Source organism: Lissotriton helveticus, chromosome 6, assembly GCF_964261635.1.
Source record: "Lissotriton helveticus chromosome 6, aLisHel1.1, whole genome shotgun sequence".
Classification (NCBI taxonomy): Eukaryota; Metazoa; Chordata; class Amphibia; order Caudata; family Salamandridae; genus Lissotriton; species Lissotriton helveticus.
The window spans coordinates 1,344,377,426-1,344,400,522 of record NC_136067.1 but is presented as its reverse complement, the minus strand read 5'-3'; the positions used below and the strand labels follow the sequence as shown (position 1 = coordinate 1,344,400,522).

The window sequence follows — 23,097 nt, the reverse complement described above, 5'->3', positions numbered from 1 at the left end:
AACGCTTGGCATCAGTTATGGACTAACTTTTTGCTTTGCCTACTTTACTTGCGTGCAACCAGTGTTTTACTGTCGGCGATGCCCCTTCTATTGGCCAATGGATATATACCTCATCAATATGTCTCGTCCAGTCCCGGATTTTAACTAGTTGATGGGTCCCTTAGAGACTCATGACCAGGCTTGTTCTGGGGATGGCCGTGGTGCGTGCGTCTGCACTTGGAGAATTGGCTGAATGGGATGCGTGTGCGGCTGCACAGAACGTCCATCAACGGAGTTTCATCGAATATCACGCAAGTTGCCCACTTCTACTTTTAGAGGCGTCTGATTATGAGGAGCACATTTGTTTCTTCGACTTACTTAATTGGATGGCATCCCTTTTTTCTACCAGCGATAGGGATGATCTTTTGGAGGGAATTGCGTTCCTAAGTTCGCACACCTGGATGGACTTACCACCTCCTTCATAGTAACTTTATTATCCCTGAGACAGCGCTCTATCAATAGGCCCTGAATAGCGATATTGATTTATTTATTTTTTTATTCTGATTTTCTCCAAATTTTGTTTTTTTTTTCAAACATTTTGAACCCTGCTTTGATTCTTCGTCTGTGTCCTATGACCTTACCAAGGGGAAAGTGTTATATGGCTCTTAGGGACATTGTCGACATTGCTAAGTTAACATGAGCTCTGCTGCCATGATGCTGCTTTTGCGCACGTTACTACATGACATTGTTTTTGCAAGACTCTGTGCATTTCAGATTAGAACGGACTGCTTTCGCGTTCTCTGCCTTTCCTGGAGTTTAGTCTGAATACGATGTGCAAGATCGATAAACAATGCCGCTGGTTATTCTGTTCTGGTCAGTCTCTAGCACCTAGACATAATATGCTACACACAGCTGCAGTACTAAGACTCGTGCTTTGATATTAAGTTGTTGCATGTTGTTTTAACACACTTGGAGAAAGCCATTCCATGTAGAAGAGCTCCACTGTTTTTATGATGTAAACCTTACATACAGGCTTTAAGGTATGGGGTCTGCTGTCAAAGCCCAGAGATCTTCCTTTATATAAATTAAACTTATTCTAGTGAAGCGGAGGGTAGTTAGGCCTAAATGCCCTATTTCCACAGTCTTTATATAAAGACTTCTCCCTTTGTATTCTATGGAATTGTGACAATACTAACTGCGCTAAGTTTATGCATTTTGCTGCTGGTAGCTGCTTGTATACTGTATTGTAGAGCACAATAGTTAAAATCAACATTTTGAACTATTACAGTGACTGCTAAATCTTATTGTGGACAAGTGCGAGTGAGTGAGCGAAAGAGTACGTCTTGCTCCCGCGATTCCTGAGAGAGTCGGGAGTGTTCTGTTCTGGGTTGTCTAATCATTTGTAGCTTGGTGATATTTGGAGGAGAACGAACGAGACACTATAGCTAGTCGGTTTGGGATTTTGGGTACTAATGTGGTAGGTTGGTACACCCCTATATACTGAGGTCCTGTTTTCCTGTGCATAGTTCGGTGTATGTGCAGAATCCGTGCAACAATCTCACTTTTATTGCTTTCCATAGCCAAAAACAGCTACCAGTTATCTGAAGAGTGAAAATCACGGGGGTGGCAACGTCACATCGATTCCCCGTGTCCTACAGGAGTAAATGCATTTAACAAGGCAACCTCACCTGCATCCCCACATCTTAATACCTATGCTACAATTAAAGGCAAAGTGTAAACTTATATATGCACCGCTATTCGCTCCAACAAATGCGTCAGGCGTTTTGACAAATTTAACAGTCAGCCAAACGGGAAAAGGTCCATTCTCTCACTGGAATGGATATCTGTCTGTGATCCCCCAGGGGATCATCTGGGGTTCTTTTGTTTCTCTGAGTATGTCTTACAAAAAGACTGGACTTCTGTGAGATTGTCATAGATTTGTGCTTTTCCATTTACATCACAAACATTTGGGCCGGGTACAGCATGCCATAGCGCAAGCCGAGGTTTCGAAGGGTGGTTTTCACTCCTGTGCATTTATGCTGAACCTCTTGCGCAATGTTAGTACAGTCCGGCAATATGGATAGGGCTGATGCTTGCCATGCCAGTGGGCCTTTTTGTCTCGCAAGTCTCAATGCTGTGTCTCTGAAATTCAATAGTCTCGCAATTAGTGGCCTGGGAGGGCATCCCGTGTTAGGACATGGTCCAAGCAACTGGTTGGTCCTCTCGACCACAAACGTAGACGTGAGAGAGTCCTCTCCAAATATGTCCCTTAGTATCCGTTCAACTAATTGGTCCATGCGCCCAGTTTTTTTTTATTCTGGCACCCCCAACATGTGTAGGTTATTTTCTCTACTTCTTGCTTCTAAATCTTCATTTTTCCATCGCCATGATTTTCATCTGCATTTCTAATCTGTCCAGTCTCTTTGTTGTTTGGCTGCTCCTTCCTCCAAGTCTGATACTCTGCGGTGTTGAGTCTGGCCTCATGTTTGACTATGCGCTCCCTCATTTTGTCTACCCTATTGTCCAGTGCATCGAACTTTCTGTTGAGTGCTTTAAACCCACTTCGCAGCTCCACCATAAGCACATCAGTACCAGACGGCACTGCTTCACCTCCCATCTCTTGCATCATATCTTAAGCTTATTCTATATTCGCTGCTGCAGGTTTATTTTTACTGCATCAAAGGGCAAGAGGTGTGGCGCCGCGGCCAGGGCGACTGACGCTGGAATCTGGGGATCACGGTTCGATCCCCGGCTCCGGCGGCAGGTTAGCCCAGCACCATGTGACTCTGGGCAATAGCTTGCTTAATCTTCCCGACGGCCCCCAGCGCCTAGAGACCCTTACGGGTGATTGTGCGCTTTACAAATGTGGATTATTATTATTTATTATTATTGTTTAGGGTCCCTTCGTGCCTTGTCTGCCTGCATATAGGTGTGCACCCCAGCTGCAACTAAGCCGGCCGTTATGCTTTTGTACTGTGGCCGCTGACCACTTGGTTCAGTACTGTCTATTCTGAGGCACTAGGGGCCTCTGCTCTCTGCAGCCTTATGGTCGCACTGGAGGGTGGTGAGAGAGGTGACTCCTCTGATCTGATGCTGGGGGGAATCGACAGGCCGTAGGTTTCTGCGCAGCCACTGTGTCAGCAGTATATATTTTGATGGCCTTCAGTTCCCCCAAGTGCCTCCAGGTACCGCTGCTACCGGTTTGTTGATTGGGCCCCTCACTCCTTTGCCCTTTAGCCGGGTGGGTCCGCTGATCGGACCAGCAAGAGCTTGTAATAGGGAGGTGTAGCTTGAGGAACAGGCAGTTGGGCAGCCTGCCAGGCCCTGATGGCCTATGCGTTGGGCATAGGCCCTCCTGCGGTCCCTGTCACCAACTGGTCCCCGGGGGATTAGCGTGAGCCGACTCTACCTTCTCCGTAGTCACTGTGCTTCGTTGTCGTTCTGCGCATTAGTTCGCTTCCACCTGACCTCGAGTAGCTGTACCTCTCTACTAGCCTCCACACGGGACCGCCCCCGCCTCACTGACAACTCTAGGCCCTCAATCAGCCAGCACTCGGGTCCCCACACAGATTGGCGTTCCTCCTCCCCTCTGGTAGCACCCGCATCAGTTCTTCAGGCGCAGTGTGTCATCCCAGTGCGATCTCCGCACGTTGCATCCATCCACGCAGTTCAACTCCATGCCGTGCCAGAGGGATGCTGATCTCCGTTACCGCACAGATTACACCTCCATTTCCTCTCAACGCAGTTATTTATTCTGCGGGCATAGGGGTGGCAATTGTTGCTGATTTGGGTGTGGATAGCAGCCTCTCAGGCCCCTATGGGCATAGGTTTGAGAGCTTATCAATGGAGCTTCAGCTCCGCGCATCCATCACGGTGGGCGGCTTGGCCACGGCCCTTGGCTTGAGAAACTTAAGGGTATTTGTGGCATTTCTTGATCAGGGGTAGCTTTCTATTGATCATTTGAATTGAGTCCTTAAAAACGATCAGGTCTCGGATAAGATTTATTTGTTCATTGTTCTGCTACATTCAGATCATATTGCCAAGGTTCAATATGGGTCGGGAGGCTTATGAATCAAATTATGTTCAGTAAACAATTTGTCCGGCAGCGATGACTCCTGCCCCACCTTTTGTTCAATTTGTTTGTTAATGATCTGAACGACCACCTAAGAGACTGCAATGCAGACTGCTCTGGCTTTTAATGTTGTTCTTTGGACATACTTATCCTGTGCAGACCCCACTATTTCTGTCGCCCATGTAGGGAATGTAGTATATTATCTTTCAGCATTTGAGGCATACTAGCAACTTGAAAAAAAAATACAATCAAGGAGGGGCGCAGCCAACCAAGATGGCCGAGTGGACGTGATCCACGAGGGCTCCGCAGCAATTATCTAGAGATAGCTGGGAATCTGCCGAATATGACAATACCCGAGACTTACCATACCATATTATGAATACCAAATGAGTGAGGAGCTGAATGCAAGCAACAACGACGCCCCTGTCTTCTCGGATCTGGGAGGCTTGTGAAGGAAGCAAGGCCAAGTGGAATGCAGGATTGGGCCGCCGGTGCTCCCTGAAGAGTGGGACAGGCAGCGAGAAGCAGAGACTGCGATCAGTGACCCGATCCTATAGTTGAACAAGTGCCTGTACCTAGCGGTGACGAGACAGGGACCCAGTGATTTGCGAGGACACCCCCAGGTGCCTGTTGGTGTGGACAGAAGGCGGCAATCCCGGCCGGGGACTTGTCCGTATGTCAGGGCTTCTGACGAGCGAGATGTTGACACATGGGCCTGAGGCAGTGACGAAGCAGTGGGTTTGAGATCCATGGAAATCAAGAAAGGACCTACCTGGACTTCACAGCCTGCTGCGCCTGAATCCTGTTGAGTACAGCCCGGTGAATCGGCTGGCGCAAGACTGCTATCCTCGAGGTAATGGAGGCCTGGGCTGGCTACTTGACCTTAAAATGGCGGCTTGGGGAGACCGGGAGACATTGGCAGACCGACGAACACGGCATGTAGAGTCAGTAGACCTGAGAAAGCACAAACGACCTTGGCAAGTGGCAATTTAAGAGGGGCACAGACATGTATTTGGAATAGACAGTAAGCGGACCTGTGGGTCCTAGACTGCTTCAGTGAGCAAGAGTAGTCCCGAAACAATAGAATAGTGCGGTCTAGCCCACACAGGGGCACATTTGGAGGGACACTGCGCCATAACGCCATGGTGGTCACAGTAAAGGAGGTGCAGCGAGCCTTGCATGTCGGAGATCAGTCGCTACGCTTGTGTTATAGTGCTGCCTAGCCTGCAGTTGGAGCTACTCTGCCTCCTAGAAGACCCTAAACAACAGGGTCTCCAGCTACTTTACTCCGGTGGAACATCAAGATTCACCCACTCAACCCCTCCAATCAATCCCATGGCTTTAACCAAGGATGACTTTTTGACCTAATTGAGAGACTTTAAAAAGGAGGAACTGAAGGCAGATATGGCCTCCTTCTTCGAGACACTCAGAACGGGCATTATTAAGCGATTGACAATGCTCCAACAGGATGTCGATTCAGTTGGCACCAGGACACTTAGCCTAGAATCTAAAATGCAATAACTGGAAGGCTGCACAGAACTTCTGGAGACCATTGTAGAACTCCTCAATGGCCAACTCAAGACGTTGAGCCTGAAAAACGAGGACCTTGAAAACAGACGGATTCGGAATCTGCTCAAGGGAGCTGAGGGACCAGATCTGCAGGCCTTTGTCCTAGGTCTATTCTCTGAGCTTTTGGGTAGGACTCACATAAAAGTTAAGATCAAGATATTGCACAGAGTGGGCCCTCTGTCTTGGGTGAAAAACGCAGCCCCAGAGACGTTCTCATTAAACTGCACTCCTTTAAGATGAAAGAGGCAACCCTGCAAGCCGCACAAAAAAAACGGAGAGGTCATGTTCCAGAGTGAGGCATGCTCTATTTTGCAAGACATTGTACCAGCTACACTCCCACAATGCATGTAATTCTGCCCAATTACCAATAAACTCAGACAGGAGAACATCAAATATTGGTGGACATACACCTTTGGGTTAGCCTTCGAGTTCCACAACAGGTCTCAGCTTGTCCCGGACTTCCAGTAGGCAATGCAGCTACTAGGCCTCTCGGGGATCATGGAGCAGTCGCTAGAGAAAGGAGACAGATGATCATCGAGTTCCCTACGCAGATCGAAAGATGGAGGTCAATGTCAGACCCAGTATCATCGGAAGGCACAGAGAAAACACTGAAAGTTCCTACTTGAGTACACAAATGTCAAGGACTTGCCGGATGAGGGGGAGTCAGGTGACCCCAGCTGAAACAACGCGTTAACCGATGATGGAACCACACTGGTGTGGGGGTTCCACTAATGACAGATATATCTGAACGAGACGTACCTCACTCAACCTATTATTTGTTCTTATTTCTCTTCAATAATCTGTATTTCCCATGTTCATTGACACCATTCATTGCATGCCTTAGCGGGTTCTGACCGAGACGCCGGAGTTGAGGTATTGTGTTGTTGATAATGTTATAACTGAAAGAGAACTTTCAGGTTTATGGATTCAATAGGGGATTTGTTATATTTTATGTATTGATACATGGGGAGTTCTGCATTTCATCCTCATGTGTAAGCCTAAGACAAGAGGGGATGTTTCTTGTAATGTCAACGAGGGAGAACACAGCACAACCCACTAATGGCTGGGTTCCTAAGGGGGTGAATTTTACTGAAAAACTTCTCAACATACCTTAGACTATGATCCTCACAACCTTAACTTGGAATATATATTCCCCCACCAAGAGACAAAACCTGTGGAAATATGTCACTGACCAAAGTCACAATGTGGTGGCGCTCTAAGAAACCCACCTCAAACGCTCCGAACAACATCAACTGAGATACAAGAGCTACCCAGTGATGTACAAGTCCACGGCGACCTACAAACACAATGTGCTGGCGCTGTTCTTCCATTCATCATTACAATTTAAACCAGAGGGATGTAAGACAGACAAGGAGGGGAGGTACGTTATTGTGAACGGTCACATACAGGGACTGCTATGCACTTTTCCCCCACTTTACGTCCCCAACACCAATCAAGCATCATGTTTACATATCTTTCTCTCAACCCTAGGATATTTCGCAGAAGGAGAGATTGTAGTCATGGGAGACTTTAATCTTACTTGGGACTCAGGATGGATAGCACACATCCCCACTGTTCTGTTAGGGGAAGCTTCCCTAAGGCATTGAAAAAGTATTTGTGAATTGGTATTACTAGATGCTTGGCATACACTACACCTGAATGATCAGGACTAGACCTTCTCTTCCCATTCACATTGAAGCTACTCCTGTCTAGATTATGTTTTTGTGAGCAATCCCCAGGGCCAAGCCTTTGAATCGGCCACGTTCTACCCTATAGCGCTCTCAGACCACACACCGGTATTTCTAACCTTCAGTTGCACTGGTCCACCCTAGAAATACAGGTGTTGGTTCTTCCCCGGGTCTTTGATCCGCCACAGACTAATGCGAGACAACCTAAGGAAAATCATAAGGGACTACTTTCAGGATAATAAGTCATGTGACATCTCCCCATCTAACAACTGGGACGATTTTAAAGGAGTGATATGGGGGCAATGCATAGCACTTAATTCCTCTGTAAACAAATTACAAGCTAAGGAACAACTGACACTAGAGGAGGAATTACAAGCCGCAGAGCGGATACATTAAGATAATTCTACTCTCCCTAATCAGAAACGGTTTACTGCACTCAGGGGGCATCTCAACGCGATATACAACTACCAGGCGGAGCTTACCCTTCTTCACCTCCAATACACAACATACGAACATGGAAAAAAAGTTAGCTCCCACTTGGCAAGGCAACTGAGGGTAAAACACGAGAAAGGATATATAGGGGACATCTACTGTAAACAGGGAGGGATCACATCCCGAGACACGGAGAAAGCACACACATTTGGGAACTTTACCAATCCTTGTATACCCCTTGGGAGACGGATGAATGTGAGCAGCTAGACTACCTGCATGACATGACGAGGAGGTTCTCACTGCAGATTCTGGCCTTAGACAACGCAAATCACTGGGGCCTGACGGGCTAATGGCCCAGTTGTATAAAACGTTTGTGCTAGAACTTGTCCCCCATCTGGTTTCACTATTTAATCATATGTCTAATATGCGCTCAGTCACAGCTTCTGTGAGTGAAGCACTTTTGTCTGTCATATCGAAACAAGGTAATGACCCAAGGGAGTGTGGCTTCTATCGCCCAAATGCATTGCTGAATCTTGATGCTAAGCTTAACTCAAAAATCCCAGCGGCCCGACTAGACGACGTACTCCCAGATTTGATCCACCCAGATCAGCCAGGTTTCATCAAGGGCAGGCAAACACACGACAATATCCGAAGGGTAGTACCCTTGAGTGAGAAGGTCTTTAAAAAATCAATACCAGTGATCCTCTTAGCGCTGGATGACGAAAAGGCCTTCAACTGGGTGGAGTGGTCATTTTTGTTCCAGACTCTGAGGAAATCAAGCTTCTGAGAAAGGTTCCTGAACATGATTAAAGCCAACTACTCGGCACCCATAGCTGAGGTTATAGTCAACTGGGTTAGCTCCAACGTATTTCCTCTTGGATGGGGGACATGACTGGGGTGTCCACTTTCACCCCTGCTTTGTGCCCTAAGCATCGAACCATTGACCGCCAAGATACGCTTGCCCCCCCCGAATCAAGGAATTACATTCGCCTCCACGGAACATAGAATTTCGCTTACCTCAGTCGATCGCTTGATTCCTTGACCTCGACCCAGACTACTCAGAAAGTCACTCTAGAGAAACTGTGCCGATTTGAAAGAGTGTCAGGGTTCTGCATCAACCTGACCAAACCACACTTGCTTAATTTAACGGTACGCCCCTCAGATAAGGAACAGGTGGATCAGTCTGTACCCTTCAAGTGGGCCAAGAATGACATCTCATATATGTGTATTAAGATAACAGCCAAACTTGAAGATCTCTTCTGTGTTAAGTATCCGCCATTACGGAGGCCGCTAAAGACAGACCTCAAGAGGTGGGCCCCCATGTACTTGTCCTGGTTAGGGTGCATACATGCAATCAAAATGACAGTTTTGCCCAAACTGCTCTATATGTTTCAAGGACTACCAGTAGAGATAGATTGGGGGTATTTTTCTGCCCTGCGCTCCTTGGTGATTAGTTTTATTTGACAAAATAGTAGGGCTCCTACAAATTATTACGCTTATCTAAATACTCTGGGGGCCTAGCATTACCTGACTTTAATCTATGCAATAAGGTTGCACAGCTGAGAGTAATTCCAAAGTAGTCCGCCCGTGAGTAAGACAAACCCTGGCTCCACATGGACAGAGCTATGGTGGGCAAATATATTTGGGACCTACTGTGGGAACCAAAAGCAGACCGACCCGTCATCCCTCACGCTTATCTGAGCACACCCACACGGACTACCCTTAGAGTCTGGGATTAGGTAACTAGATTAGAGACATGGACGAAATTCCCCTCACCCTTCACCCCAGTTCATTTCAACCCAGCATTCACTCCTGCATTGCAGCTGGGATCCTTCGAGGCTTGGAGGGTGAGAGGATGTCTCACTTTCTCTGACCTGTTCCATAATTGGGATATCCGAACTTTTGAGAATTGCCAAAGGGATTTTCAGCGTACTCTTATGGAACACTTTTGTTACACCCAAAACACTGGGTACGCCAATCAGAGATGTGAGAGGCTGCCACCAGGGACCTTCCGCCTATTGAGCAAATTGCTCGGCGAGGCAGCGGGACAAAAGGGAACCTCTTTTCTTTTTACCCTACTAATAGACACTCTGCTTACACCCAAACCACGCCACCTGGAACACTGGGAATAGATGCTAGGGGGCCCCATTTCAGAGGCTATATGGTCTAAACTTTGGAAAGATATACCCATGTTCAATCATTTGAGGTGTTTGAGGGAAGCTCGTTATAAACTCTTATTTAACTAGGACCTGTACTCCATCAAACTCAAACGAATATTCCCCAGAAGACGACTGATCGCTGCAGACGGGATGCAGGCTTTTAGACGACTTCAAAAACATCTGGTGGGACTGCCAAGTTATTCGTCCCTTCTGGACAGAAATATTGTCCCAACATAAGGAAATCGTGGGGTACCCTGTCCCAGATGATTCCGGCTTTGTCCGTCTGGGGTTGAGGAGTGATTCCCTTTAATATCAGATGACCGATGACAAATCTGTTATATGATTATATTTAGGGATAGCCAAATTGGCATTGGCTGCAATGTGGAAGCGCATGGAAGCCCCCTTTGACACAGTGGCACACAAGATTGTGGAGGGCGGTTACGAAGGAACGTATGGCTGATATTCTCTCGGATTCTTACAGACATTTGGAATATGTTTAGGGCTCCCTGGTGAGTTACCTTTTAAAACGCCTACCCTTGTGTGGGTGTCCACTAGAACAAGAGCTCTACGCTTATTTAATTTCTAAAGGAATTCTACTGTTGTGGAGGTGTATGAACAAATAATGAGCAAGTCTCCCCGGATTTCCTACTGATGTCTCTCACAGGACACACAATTCTCATCTGTTTTAATGTGTCCACATGTACCGTAGGTTTAGTTGAAGGAATGGGTTTGGGGAGAGGAGGGTGGGGTCTATGATCGTTTTCCTCACTTTTTTATTTGGTTCTGGGGTACTAAGATCATATTCTCCTATTATAGGCAACATGTTCTTTATCTAACACTTGGTCGCGTCCACATTCATGAATTCTGTATCCTCAAACTTTATGGCTAATTGGAAGAACAATAAAAACAACTGACAAAAAAAATACAATCAAATGCTGCAAAGTGTGGTGATGGTAAAAGGCTTAAAGTATGAGCAAAATCGCTTTTTGATAAACGAGGATAAACTGGATTTGGTAAAGATCTTTGTTTACCTTGCCTTTCGTTTGTGTTAGAACTGTTTCTCATCTTCCCAAGTAAGCAAAAGTGCAATTATGTTGAATAACCAAGGCCAGGTTAAAATAGACCTGAACACAAAATTGGGGAGCAGACCACTCTCTTCAACTTTGAGATTAGATAGAATGAAAATAGGAGCAAAGCTCACTTTATGAAGGTGAGTTATGTGGGCATCAAAATGTCAAACTCTTGTTTCACAGCCAGGATGCCTACCCAAGGAGATTATATAGACGTATTCAATTCACCCCAATGAAATTATTGAAAATGGAGGTAGGTGTTTGCTATTAACGCCTTAACCGCAGCTGCAATTCCGGCCGTGGTGAGGGCGTTCTAAAGGGTGGGCGGGGCTGCGTCGGCTAGCGGTCATTCGCAGCACCAGGGAGGGAGTGCTCCCGTCGGCTAACGGCCTCCCCATTTGACAAAGTAGTTTCTGATCTGGAGCACAGTGACGTCATACAACGGCTTGCGCAGGTGTAGTTTGCACAGCAAACTCATTTATTGGAACTGGCACGAGGTGCGGCATAGGAGATCCGCCGTTGTTTCTTTTGGATAATTGATGCTAAGGTTTTTCAAGTCTCATTGCTCTAAATGTTTTCATATTTCAATGCCAACTCACTATGATGGGTATCTCTCGCAATGAATATGTTTCATGCCATATGGCTGATTAAAGTATTGTTAGACCCTTCTCCTTGCTCGCTATCTACTGGGGTCTTAATCAAAAAACGTTACTGAGGCAAAGACGAGAGCGATATTGTAAATTCCATATTGTCAAGCTCGCTAGAGCCAAATTATTTGTGATACCCCCTGGTTGTTAAGTGTATCAGGAACTTATATTATCAGTACAAAAAAAGAAGCCGAAGCATTGGCAAATCCAATAGGTGGCACCAGGTTGACCGGGTGGCTTTGCCATAGCATCAGCAAAAACAGATGTTTTCAGCCCAAAAAAATCCCTTGCAATGACATTGACAGCCATTTCATTCTGCTGATGCGCATGTGTGATAACATATACCTGTAGCAGAGAAATTATGCAGCATCATTTTTCTTTAATTACTGATCTAAGAGGGGTGACGGAGGATGTAAGCACCACAAAGAAGTGGGTTGGAAAGGTAAGCTACATGGACTGGACATGCTGTAGGAGCAATGGAGGCACGCAATAACTCCCTATAGAATGCAGAGTGTCCGGGCCATCCCTAAACAAACCATCAGAAAAAATTAAGTAATTTGCTTTAACCACAAGAGGTAGGGGAGCAATGAATTTTGAAGGGAAACAAACGAGATTTCCCAGGTGTTACAGGGAAAGCAACACAATAGAGAGCAAGAAAGCATATGTATTCTAATGTAATGCTTAACATAGGAGAAAAAAGTAGTTCCATAAATGTATACAAGTCAGCAAGCCAAAATTATGGTAATGAGGCTGTGATCCAATGGAGGCACCAACACAAGAGGACACAACCCATTGAACAAGTAGCAAGCAAATGAAAGTGGCAATGCAGCGAATCAATGGTAAGCAATGTGTGAGCTTTAAGACCACTGTACGTTTTTGGTATGGTCCATAAGAGCTTTCGCCTACTGACAACTAAAGGCTGTCTGGAAGAAAAGACTTAAAAATCAATGTTTATCCATGTCCAACTGGGTACCATCTTCTTTTATATTCACAGCTAGCTGAGTTGGGGCCACGGCTCTCTTAATTACTGCCATTGTTCGTCCTTGGCAATGGAGGATTAAATAGGTTTCCTGTTTATCTGTCCATATTATAATATCTTATGGAAGGCACAGATAGAGCCACTTATGTCTGGTATTCTGAAAAAATGGGGCAGTATTTTGGTAGGCCTTAATAAGACTAAAACTTCGCATTGAGTTGTAATTTTAATGTAGTGCTAGAATTATAAGAAATCCTGCGCTTGAATTTTAGATGAATTTAAAGATGTAATGTTTGGCACTCTGTGCTTTAGTATAATTGTAAATTAAGAGTATATCGGAGTAGGATTATTTTATTGGTAATGGAAATGTTATTTTACATTTCTTCTGTGTTTTATGCTGTATTATTGAATTCCTTTGGCTTGATGGGATATACCATTTTGAAAAACATTATATGCTATTTGTGACGCACATTCAGTTACAGCTGTTTAGCTGTACTACAGTAATAATGTGAATTTGACCTTGTGCTATCATAATAAATGTCTTTCTAAGTTAGCATTTCATAGTTAAGACTACAACACTTCCCAGAGTCTAGTTACCCTCCGCTTACAAAGGAAACTTTTCATTTTGTGTTTCACGAAATTGTTTTTCTTTGGGGACGTCAATTTCCCCCATTCCATTCACTCACCTTGACCCACTCATTGTATGAGTTCATATTACCACTAGATTAAACATCAAGCCTTGAAAAATGTATTTCGAGAACAAAACACGCTGATCCCGTTGATTTTCCCTGATTTTGTCCACCCTAGGTTTCTTTTTATTTTTTAAATATGCTTTTTATTGCGAAAGTATAAAGTAGGTACAAAGTACAATGATATCCAGATCGCGTATGCGAACAAATTAACAACATGCCGTCATCAAGAAATCACACAGCCAAATAGGGCCCACATCCCGGAGGCTGGGTGGCGTAGAAACAAGCATGAAGTGAGGCTAAGAAAGATGCATTTGCGCCTTAAGGATCCAAAATTATCAGTACATTCGCCAATTTTCTCATTGTATATGCTTATCGCGTATAGCATTACAACAACAATCAGAAACCCCCAAACAACAAAGAGAAAAACAACAAAAAGGCATCAACAGTACAATGTTAAAGAGGTGAAACATAGACGTGGGGCCCAGCTAGGGCACGGACATTGTAAAGCAATCTGGACCTATGGGGATCGCAGCCAATATACAAACAGAGAATATGAAGGAAACCCGGCGTGGGTACAATGGGCTCCTACACCAAATCCAGACTCCCCATTTCGGGACCCTCCTCCGCACAATCAGACTCCGGATCAGTGGGAGTAAACAATTCAGCGCTGGTGGCATCCGACTCATCCTCTGCTAGCCCCTCCATGCACAACACCCTCCAGGCAAGCAGATCATCCTGCAACTTCTCATCCCTGCGAGTGCGCTGCATGTGCGTCTCCTCAGCCAGGGCCCATTCTCTCGCATCCCTCAGCCAAAGGGAAAGGACGGGTGCCCTCTGCCCCATCCAAGTGATAGCCACGCGCCTTCTTGCCAGGACCAACAAAAGTTGTAAAAATTTATAAGACAGCTTCTTTTTCCTGGGCATGGGCACTAGCGCCAGGAGACAATGGAGCAGATCCAGAAGGAGCCTGATATGCGAGGCCCGAGCAATGCGGGGCACTACTTCCCTCCAAAATTCCTGAACTGGAGCGCAGACCCATGCCAGATGCAGAAAGCCCGCTCTCTGCGCGCCACACCGCGGGCAATTGTGACGTCTATCCGCCGAGATGCGATGCAAGGAGACTGGGGTAATATAGGTTCGGTGGGTAAAGTTAAAATGTATGAGCTTAAAACGCGCATTACAGGAGACCTTGTGGGTCAAGAGCCCGATCCGCTTCCGCTGGTCCGGCTCCAGTGCTACCCCCAGGTCTGTCTCCCAAGCCGCCCAAGCTGGCATCGACGGGGGGGTCGAGTCTCGGCGCATGGCCGAGTAGAGAAGGGAAATCAAACGTCTGCCTCGCCCACAGGACAATATGACGTCAAGGGTATGCGTGAGCGGAGAGGCCTCCGGATACTGGGGCCATGTTACCTTGGCCACGTCTTGAAGGCCCCGATAGTGGAGGTATTGCCCCCTTCCCAATTCAAATGACTCCCTGGCTCGCTCAAAGGATAAGAAGGAGTCGTCCGGGTAGAGATCCGCTAGGGTCTCACATCCACCAGAGCGCCACACCCGGTAGGACATAGTCTCTTCCAACCGGAGTACCGGGGCCAAGATCCATATCGGAAGGTCTCTATGAAACGGCGCCCGCCTCAACACTCTTTCAACAAACCGCTGCCAGACGGCGGCCGTATGGCGCACCACATACGGTAGAGTGTCATCAGCGCCGCGGCCTTGCATCAAGGCCTCACGTAGGACCCTGTCGGTGACCGCACCAGCCAACAATTGCAGCTCCCAGTTGTTCTCCTCCCCAAACCACCTTGCCGCTGGTAGGAGTTGCGCCGCGAAGTAGTATAGTTCGAATCTCGGGGCCTCAAGGCCTCCCTCCTCCCAGCAGCGCACCACTGTGCGTAAAGCCACTCTGCTGCGCCCACCCGCCCAGAGCAGGGAGGTGAGGAGCGAGTCCAAAGTGCGAAACACTCGGGGAGGCAAAGGACATAGGGTGTTCTGCAAGACATATAGGATCCTAGGAAGCATCACCATCTTGGCAACCGCCAGCCGTCCCATGAGAGAGAGAGGAAGCGTGTTCCAGAAGGTAACAGATTTACGGAGGGCTATGAGCACCCTGTCAACGTTATGTAGCAGCAGGGCCTCATCGGATGTGGCCACCTGTATACCAAGATAGCGGAACGCCACTTGCTCACAACGGAAGTCCAGGTAGGGCCTATCCACGCCCGGGTCTGGGACGCAGCCCGTCGTCCACACTAGGTTAACGAAAAAGAAGGGTCAACACCTTCTATGCCACAGAGTGATATCATGAGAACACTATTCAAGCAATCATTTTTATCCACACTGAATTCATTTGGGGAATTGAATTCGGTCAGCGTAGATGGACGGCAAATTAAACATCCTGGATGAACAAATGTACCTATTGAGTAATTGATCTTATTTTATGTCTTTGTATTGTGTTTGCTATATCACAGTTGCTGTCTTTAGTTTGTTTCATATATCTACACTGAATGTTTTTTGGTTGGGCTTCTAATTTTCTTTGTATCTGTGACCCATTTTGAGTGGGATTTGATCTAGTTCCTACCCTTTGATGAGCACTTAACTGTTAATGTGACTGAGACGTTTTAGAGGGTTAGCTACATGTTGCTGTACACTACATCTATAACATGGGTGTTGATGTGGTGACTTTCCTTATTAGTCTGATTGGTGTACGATGTTAATTGTATGGACGTATTTGCTTTTCTCAGAGTTTGGCACTGCCCCTATGTACCAACCTGCCTCACCACTGCTGTCCCTATGTGTACCCAACCTCCTACTCTAAACCCTTTGGGTGCCCTGTCTCCTCTGTGTGCATCTACCCACCCTACAGCCCTTGTTGCCCCCTTTCTCTTGCTACCCATGTGTGTGACCCAGCCCCAATGCAACCTCTGTGCGGCTCTGACACACAGTCTCAGTGCTGTACCCACCACCAGCCCTTCTGTATGGTCCCTTCCCCCACAACTCCTGCATGACCTGCCCATAATGCAACATTGGCAAAGCCAATATATGACTTGTAATTTAAAACTCAAGACAGACATATTGGTTATATGAATGTTTGTTTTCCAAATCTCTCCTGTTGTAAAAAAAAATAGGAATTACTGCTGGGGGAGACATTTTAATATAACCCTCACCGCCACTCCTAGGGCTCCCAAAACAAGCAGTCTCTTAAATAGAGTGTTTACATTAGAGGGGACTAAAACAAGGATCTTGGGATTGGTTTCAGGGTATCTCCCAGGATGCTTGTTTCCGATCCAGGGTGGACGTTGCCTGGCAGTTTGGGCTGGACTTGTCCCATGGGGTGCAGGACCAAGACTGATTTGCTATGGCTTAGTCCAAACTGGGGTGGCATGGTGAGCAAAAAAATGATGGATTAAACCCAGAGCTGTGACTGGGGGTGAATGTTTGATTTGTTCAGCATTCCATACATTATCTGTTCTATTTTCTAATTGTAAATGCATGCAAAGTAAATATGTGAAGAACAATCATACATTGTGTTGTCCAGTACTAGTCAATCAATCAGTCAAACTGAATTTGTATAGTGCAGCTAGTCATCCGTAAGGGGAGGGTATCCATGCACGGAGAATCTTGCATCGCAGGCCAGTCAAATTATATGATTGTCTCATCACTTTCTGTAATCTGCTCCCAGCCATCTCTCTCTCACACAAGCACAAACCAAAACCGCCTTCACCTCCTTAATCTTCTAATTTTCCCCCATCTCTTCCTTTTTTAGGTCTCGCCTGACTTAGCGCATGCGCTGGTCTGACGAGACTTTTAGTAAGAGCTTAAAAAAATGCTACCATGGCCGGCCTACAGCTTGTATGCATGTGCGCGCGCTTACGAGCAGAGGCGCCATATGGCTTTCCTCGTCATGCTCATTAAGCGCATCGCTCGCCGCGCTTGATCGCGATCACTTTCACTTTCGCGGCTGCGCGACCCCTTTGCTGTTCTCAGTGAGCCAGTATTTTCACTTACAACACCTGCAACACAAAAGCGAATTTGAGATTAAACTAAGCACAGCTTTTACATTTTCGTTAAGTTAGTCCTTCTTCTTGTTTACCTTCAACCCTAGTTAGCCAAAGGCAGACATTTGTCATTGGCCAGTGTCTTGCTCTAGCGTCTTAACTCTGTTATATTCCGAACCCTGCAATTCAGTATTCTGTGTCTGCAGCAGCTGTCCTTTTAGTAAAGACCACTAATTGCCATTTTTTTTGTTATATCAAACTGGCTATACCACTCTTTCTCCATGCCTCCGACCTAGATTTCATTTACTGGGCTGCTTCCTGCAGCTCGCTGCATGCAGCCTGTGTGGGCCTCTGGCCCCTTCAGCTACTGTCCTGTGTGGCGACTATTTATTATTATACTTTTTTTTATGAAACCTTTTTATTCGCTAATTTTACATGATTACAATTTGCAAGAGGTCTGCTGGCAAAGTAAATTATTCATGTGAGTGTTTAACATAATACATAGAAGTAGAAGTTGCAAGCTAAACAAACCCCTTTCTTTAAATATCAGTGCTCTGTTAGTTAAATTTCCTGTTTTTTTGGGAATGATGCTTGCCTGTCACACCAATTTGACATTTGGGGCTGGATAAATTCTTTTAGTCTATTCTCTCAAAAATAGTTGAATTAATCAGGCTTTAATGAAAGAGTGTTGTTTTATTGTTTGTTGTTTTAACTGCCTTCGTCCGTATCTGCTTTGACATCTGTGGCCAACTGTTGCCCTAGTTAATCTATAGAAAAATGCATATATGTGCGCTTCTGCTGTCTTTAGTAGGGGACGATAGTGACTGAATTGTTGTCCATGGAACAATGATCTCCTGTTCCTAATCTGCACTTCCTTCCTTCATCCCTCTGTGTGATCGTATGGAAATCATGAGCTGCCTGTTCGTCCTTTCTACCAAATTTTGGGCTTGTTTCTTCATACACGAAACACCAGTATTAAAAACAAAAACACGTTTGTTTTCATATAAGTAGGTTAGTGAAGTTAAACTTGAATGAGCTAGTTCTCTTAAGCAAATTAAGAGCCCTGTTACGTTAGTTTTCATAATGCACCCAATGACAGTCTGAGTTGGCATTCTAGTCACTGTTGAAGTGTTAAGCCAGGGGCCTTTAAATGCTGTACTGAAAAATGGCCAGTATTTGGCTTAGCTTTTAGCCGTGGTCCATATGAGTTCCCGAACCTTGCTAGCATGATTGCTTTATGAAACCTATTTATTGCTTTCTGTACTTGAAGTCCTCAGTGGGACAAATTTGATTCTCGGGAATGATAAATAAAAAAGAGGCCAGTGCAACGTTTTGATACATGCGGTGATGTATGCACAGGTTTACGTCATCATGATGGGGCCGGCCTTTTAGCTTTTTTATTTCTTTTGCCGATCCTGTTTACTATTCACAACAAGTATTGGCAAAGCCAAAAGGTTGTCAAATGCCTTTCAAAGGTGAGACCTGTTGGCTTGCAGATTTGAGTCTTCTTGAGACACTAGCAAGCAATAAGTAACACATTCAAAGTATTTTTTAAACTTTGTGAAAGAAGATTGCAAGAAGAAACCTGTGCTAAATCTAAGCAAAGTCTGTGCTTGGTGTATATATAGTAAGTTTTCAGTTTTTTCGGTTAGTGGATTTTTTAAAATAGATTTTGTTTCTGTTTGCTTTGTCATTCAAGTGCATCAGTCTGGCATTCTTCCATGATTCAGTTCCCTCGAGTCTGTCCCCTTTCACACTATCTTCCCTTCTGACTGTCATGGGTACAGCATTCATGTTTTACTCCTTTGTCACTGTTTAGCTTAAGTAATTTATTATTTGTTATAATATTTTTGACTATCTTTTTGCAAACCCACAATGGTTACTTACTTGTTGGTAAATATATAAAAGTGTAGAATTTTAATATTTCTTTTACACATTTCAAAATTCTGTATTCTCAGTCTAAATTATTCTTGGAAACATTTATGCTTCATTGAGCATCATGCCTCCCACACTGCTGTTAGTATTTTACTGTCCCTACCCAAAGAGTTATTTATGAGGGCAAAGGATCAGCTCTAATTGAGTTATTAGATCCAATGAATTCAGTGCTTAACATCTGATTGGTACAGTTCTTGCACATCTTTAAATCCCTTGCCAAAGCAGATCCTCAGACTGGCGGGGGTCAAGACGTGCGGTAAAGAAGGCATCTGATGAGCACTCTTGAAATCCACTCATATTATGTCGGGCTGTTACGGACTATGCAACTTTGTTGGTCCTCTGTCCCACCAGGTTGAATATTGGCCCAACTTTCCCCAACTGTTCTTATGATTAACATTAGCGTTTTTGCATGTTTTGCACAAATTTGCATATTGCATAGGCCTCTGTCAGTTTCACATATCAAATATTAGCATTTCTGCACTTTCTACATAATTTTCCATATTACTTGGGCCTCTGACATTTCTGTCTTACTGCAGGTCGCTATGGGATGCTAGATAGCTAATTCTATTTGCCTTCGCTTTCAGGCTACTGACCAAATAAACAAGCATTGGCATAGCCAATAGGTCTCGCTTTAGGGACCTTATAAGTATTTAGTTATGCAGCACAATATCCTTGGTGCAACAACATCAACTGTTGCACGGCTAAACACTTATAAGGTCCCAAAAGCGAGACCTATTGGCTATGCCAATGCGTGTTATTTTTCGTACTCCTGGCAGAACCTTATGTATGAGATCCTTTTACTATCGCAATAACGGTCTCTGGAAATTGGTCACCCCTCTTTGAAGCTGGGATCACTGTACATACTAAATGATAAGATAAAAAATCAAATAAATGTAAAAAAAGTGGAGACCGTGCGTGTTACCATTTTGTCACACTGGAAGCTTGTGTGCTAAGCGCACAAACATTATCTCCCTTTAGCTGCAGCTGTAGTACCTTGTCTTAAACATTGGATCTCATGTATGATCTCCAATGGAATATCTAAACAGGGAGTGGAAAGGGGTGGCATACTAGCTCTTGAAATAGTTTAAAAAAAAATTGTAATTGGAAAGTTAAAACAGGTGAAGAAGTTAAGTTTTTTTTTAACTATCTTGTACTAATGTCCTTTTAAAAAAAAATGATCTTGAGAGTTACTTTAAATACAAATAACTTCGTCCTCTTTCGTTATGTTTTCTTAGCAATTGGATATGTATTAATAGGCAGTGGCCTTCCCGATGAAGCAGTAAGCCATTTTTCGTCAATGCTTCAGGTACGGTACAACCACACGTAAGTTTCTTTCTGTTCCATTTTTCTCTCCTTTACCTCTTATGTTTGCAAATGTGACTTGCTATGTGGGACCCTGCCACAGTAAATGGTATAGTTACTTTTTGGTAAGTAATGGTGACGGGTGCATCTGCTTTCCTTTGATAACTAAATTAACTGTTACTTGTACAACTTGCTTCGCATTATTTATTTGTGATGCATAGCCCCGAAGACAAAACTGCTTCTAACCCTCTGTTGTCTTAAGTGTGACAAAAAAGATTGTTTCTTTTTTAGGTATTGTTTATGATTTTGAATTAATATTTAGAGCCGCGTGTTTTAGAAAATAAAAAAGTAATAAAAATGCAGACATGTAATAAAATGACAGACATGTATGTATTATATATATATGTGTGTATATATAAACGTATGAGATTTCATTCAGTCCTTTTTCATTTATTGGTTTGTTCATGTGTCATTCATAATTTGCTTCTGCTCACAACAGTATGGAGCCATAGATGGAGCCCACCTCATACATTCGATGCATTGAAAATGAGTGATAGCAATTTGATTGAATGCATGTGCACAACTGCTCGAAAAGTGCCCTTCATTGCCAAGGATGGTATGCCTGAGCTTCTGCAAAGCTTCTTTATGTTTACATTTTTGCCAATTTTGTTTTTTGCTTGTAGCATATGTTTAAAAAAAACTGTGCACACTTGCCACGGTCAGAGCTATTGGCTTTGCCAATGTTTGTTCATACATTGTGGTCAATAGAGTGGAGAGGTGGTTCCTCATGCTTGGCTTTGCTGAGATTTTAGCACAGAAGTAGTCTCTGTTTTATCTCACCAGTTACTTTGATATGGAAACTTGCAAGGTCATTTACATTTGCAAAACCGATATCTAGCTAGTGTGATAATTGAAATGCTGGAGAGAGTGGAAAAAATCATTTTGTAGCTTCTTAGTGCGAGCAAAAAAAAAACGTGTGACAATTGATCCATATGGTTTGTAAATCTGCCTAAAGCAGTGATTGGCACCATTTCAAGATGCGTACATAAAAGTAACATTACCAATTTAGTCATGTTTTTGCTGTGTGTACGCAGAGAAGGAAACCCATGAGAGATAATTAAACCAGCCTTGGCGAAGCCAGAAGACCTTGCCTTTGGGGCCAATTTTGGCACTGGTGTTTAGCCATGCTGCACAGTGTCGCTAAAGAGATGGAAAACAAAGACAGCTTTGTCTTCTTATACAAAATTATGCAGGGGCTTAAAAAAAAGCGAGTGGGGGAAGCAACACTGAGTGAGAGGGTGGGAGGAAGCAACGCAGAGGGGCAGGGGAAGATGCACAGGACAAGGTCAAGAGGGAGTACCTTGGAAGCGGGGCGAAGAAGCATACTCGGGTAAGTGCTTCACGGAAAGGGGCAGGGGAGAAGGGGAGAGACCGCATCATAGAGTATGGCTGGGGGAAGAGAAGTACATAAAAGAGATTACTAGAATACTTAACCAAAAATAAAAATAGTGACTGACCATTGAGCAGTGGAAGCACACCAGTAATGCCACCATACTCTTGAAGAGGGACAAACACAAGAAGAGAAAGTGAAGCCCACCAAAGTTAGCAAATAGAAAGGAAGCAAAAATGAGTGACAATAAGGCCAACCAATGGTAAGCAATGGGCTGGCCCTAAGCCCACATTAAACTGATAACCGGTCTTTTCGCAAACAGACAGCTTTCCCTGTCTGCTAGGTAAGACCTAAAAATGAGTGCTGATGCCCATCACCAGCACACATTAAGCAGTTCCAACCTCTATCCCACAATCTTCCTGGATCTCTAAGATAAGCTTGTTACTAGTGTAGTAATACGGACTGCCACCGGATCCATTTTCTTCCTACTGTGCACTACAGTGCTTTTATCTTTCATTGTATTTTTATTCACCTCACAACTGATTCCGCCCGGATTCAATATGCGAGTTAACTCGGACATTAAATACTCCACAAATATCAAGCGCCCATCTGGCCTAAGTGGAAATATGTATTCCCTGCGAACAGAAAGTATCTCTGTACTTTCCAGAAAGAAGTTACCTGTATTTTTAAGTGTTTTATGCAAAAGTTTAAAAAAGAAAAAAACAATAAGCCATGCATTAACTTATTATGATTCTTGCCTTTTGATACCTGTTTTGCACCATTCGTAAAACTAACCGATTTACGCACTTTACTTTACATGTCATGGGCACACAATTTTTCTGTGCAAATGTCTAGGCCACATTGTCTACTCACACCTCATCAGCACCTAACTGGCTTATTAGATTGGCATGTCATTGGCGGCACCCATTTCTGTGTCGTTCATTTTCATGCAGTAACCTAATGCATTCTGCAAGATGCGTTAGGCCAGGATGATTTCATGACATGACCGAAATATTTTTGGTCCTTTGGTTTCAATCACCCACCCAATCAAGCAGAGATGGTCCTACGGTTTTTGGGCCCCCATCAGTGGTGGCTGGTAAGTACGGTGATTGGAGACGCAGGAAAAAGATTTAATGCAAAAAAAAATCATAAATACAATTAAATACACAAAAGAAATAAAAAGGTACTTACCATGCTTTC

The 23,097-nt window shown here is 44.5% G+C and overlaps 1 protein-coding gene across 2 annotated transcripts in view; it reads left to right on the top strand.

Annotated features, from left to right (window-relative positions):
* The window catches only part of TTC13 (tetratricopeptide repeat domain 13), a 1,212,286-nt gene that overhangs the window by 193,612 nt on the left and 995,577 nt on the right, over positions 1-23,097 (top strand). For both annotated transcript variants that reach the window (XM_078649075.1, XM_078649076.1), the window contains exon 4: positions 20,441-20,511. In XM_078649075.1, the coding sequence (XP_078505201.1) occupies positions 20,441-20,511 (71 nt within the window). The remainder of the gene's footprint in view (positions 1-20,440; positions 20,512-23,097) is intronic.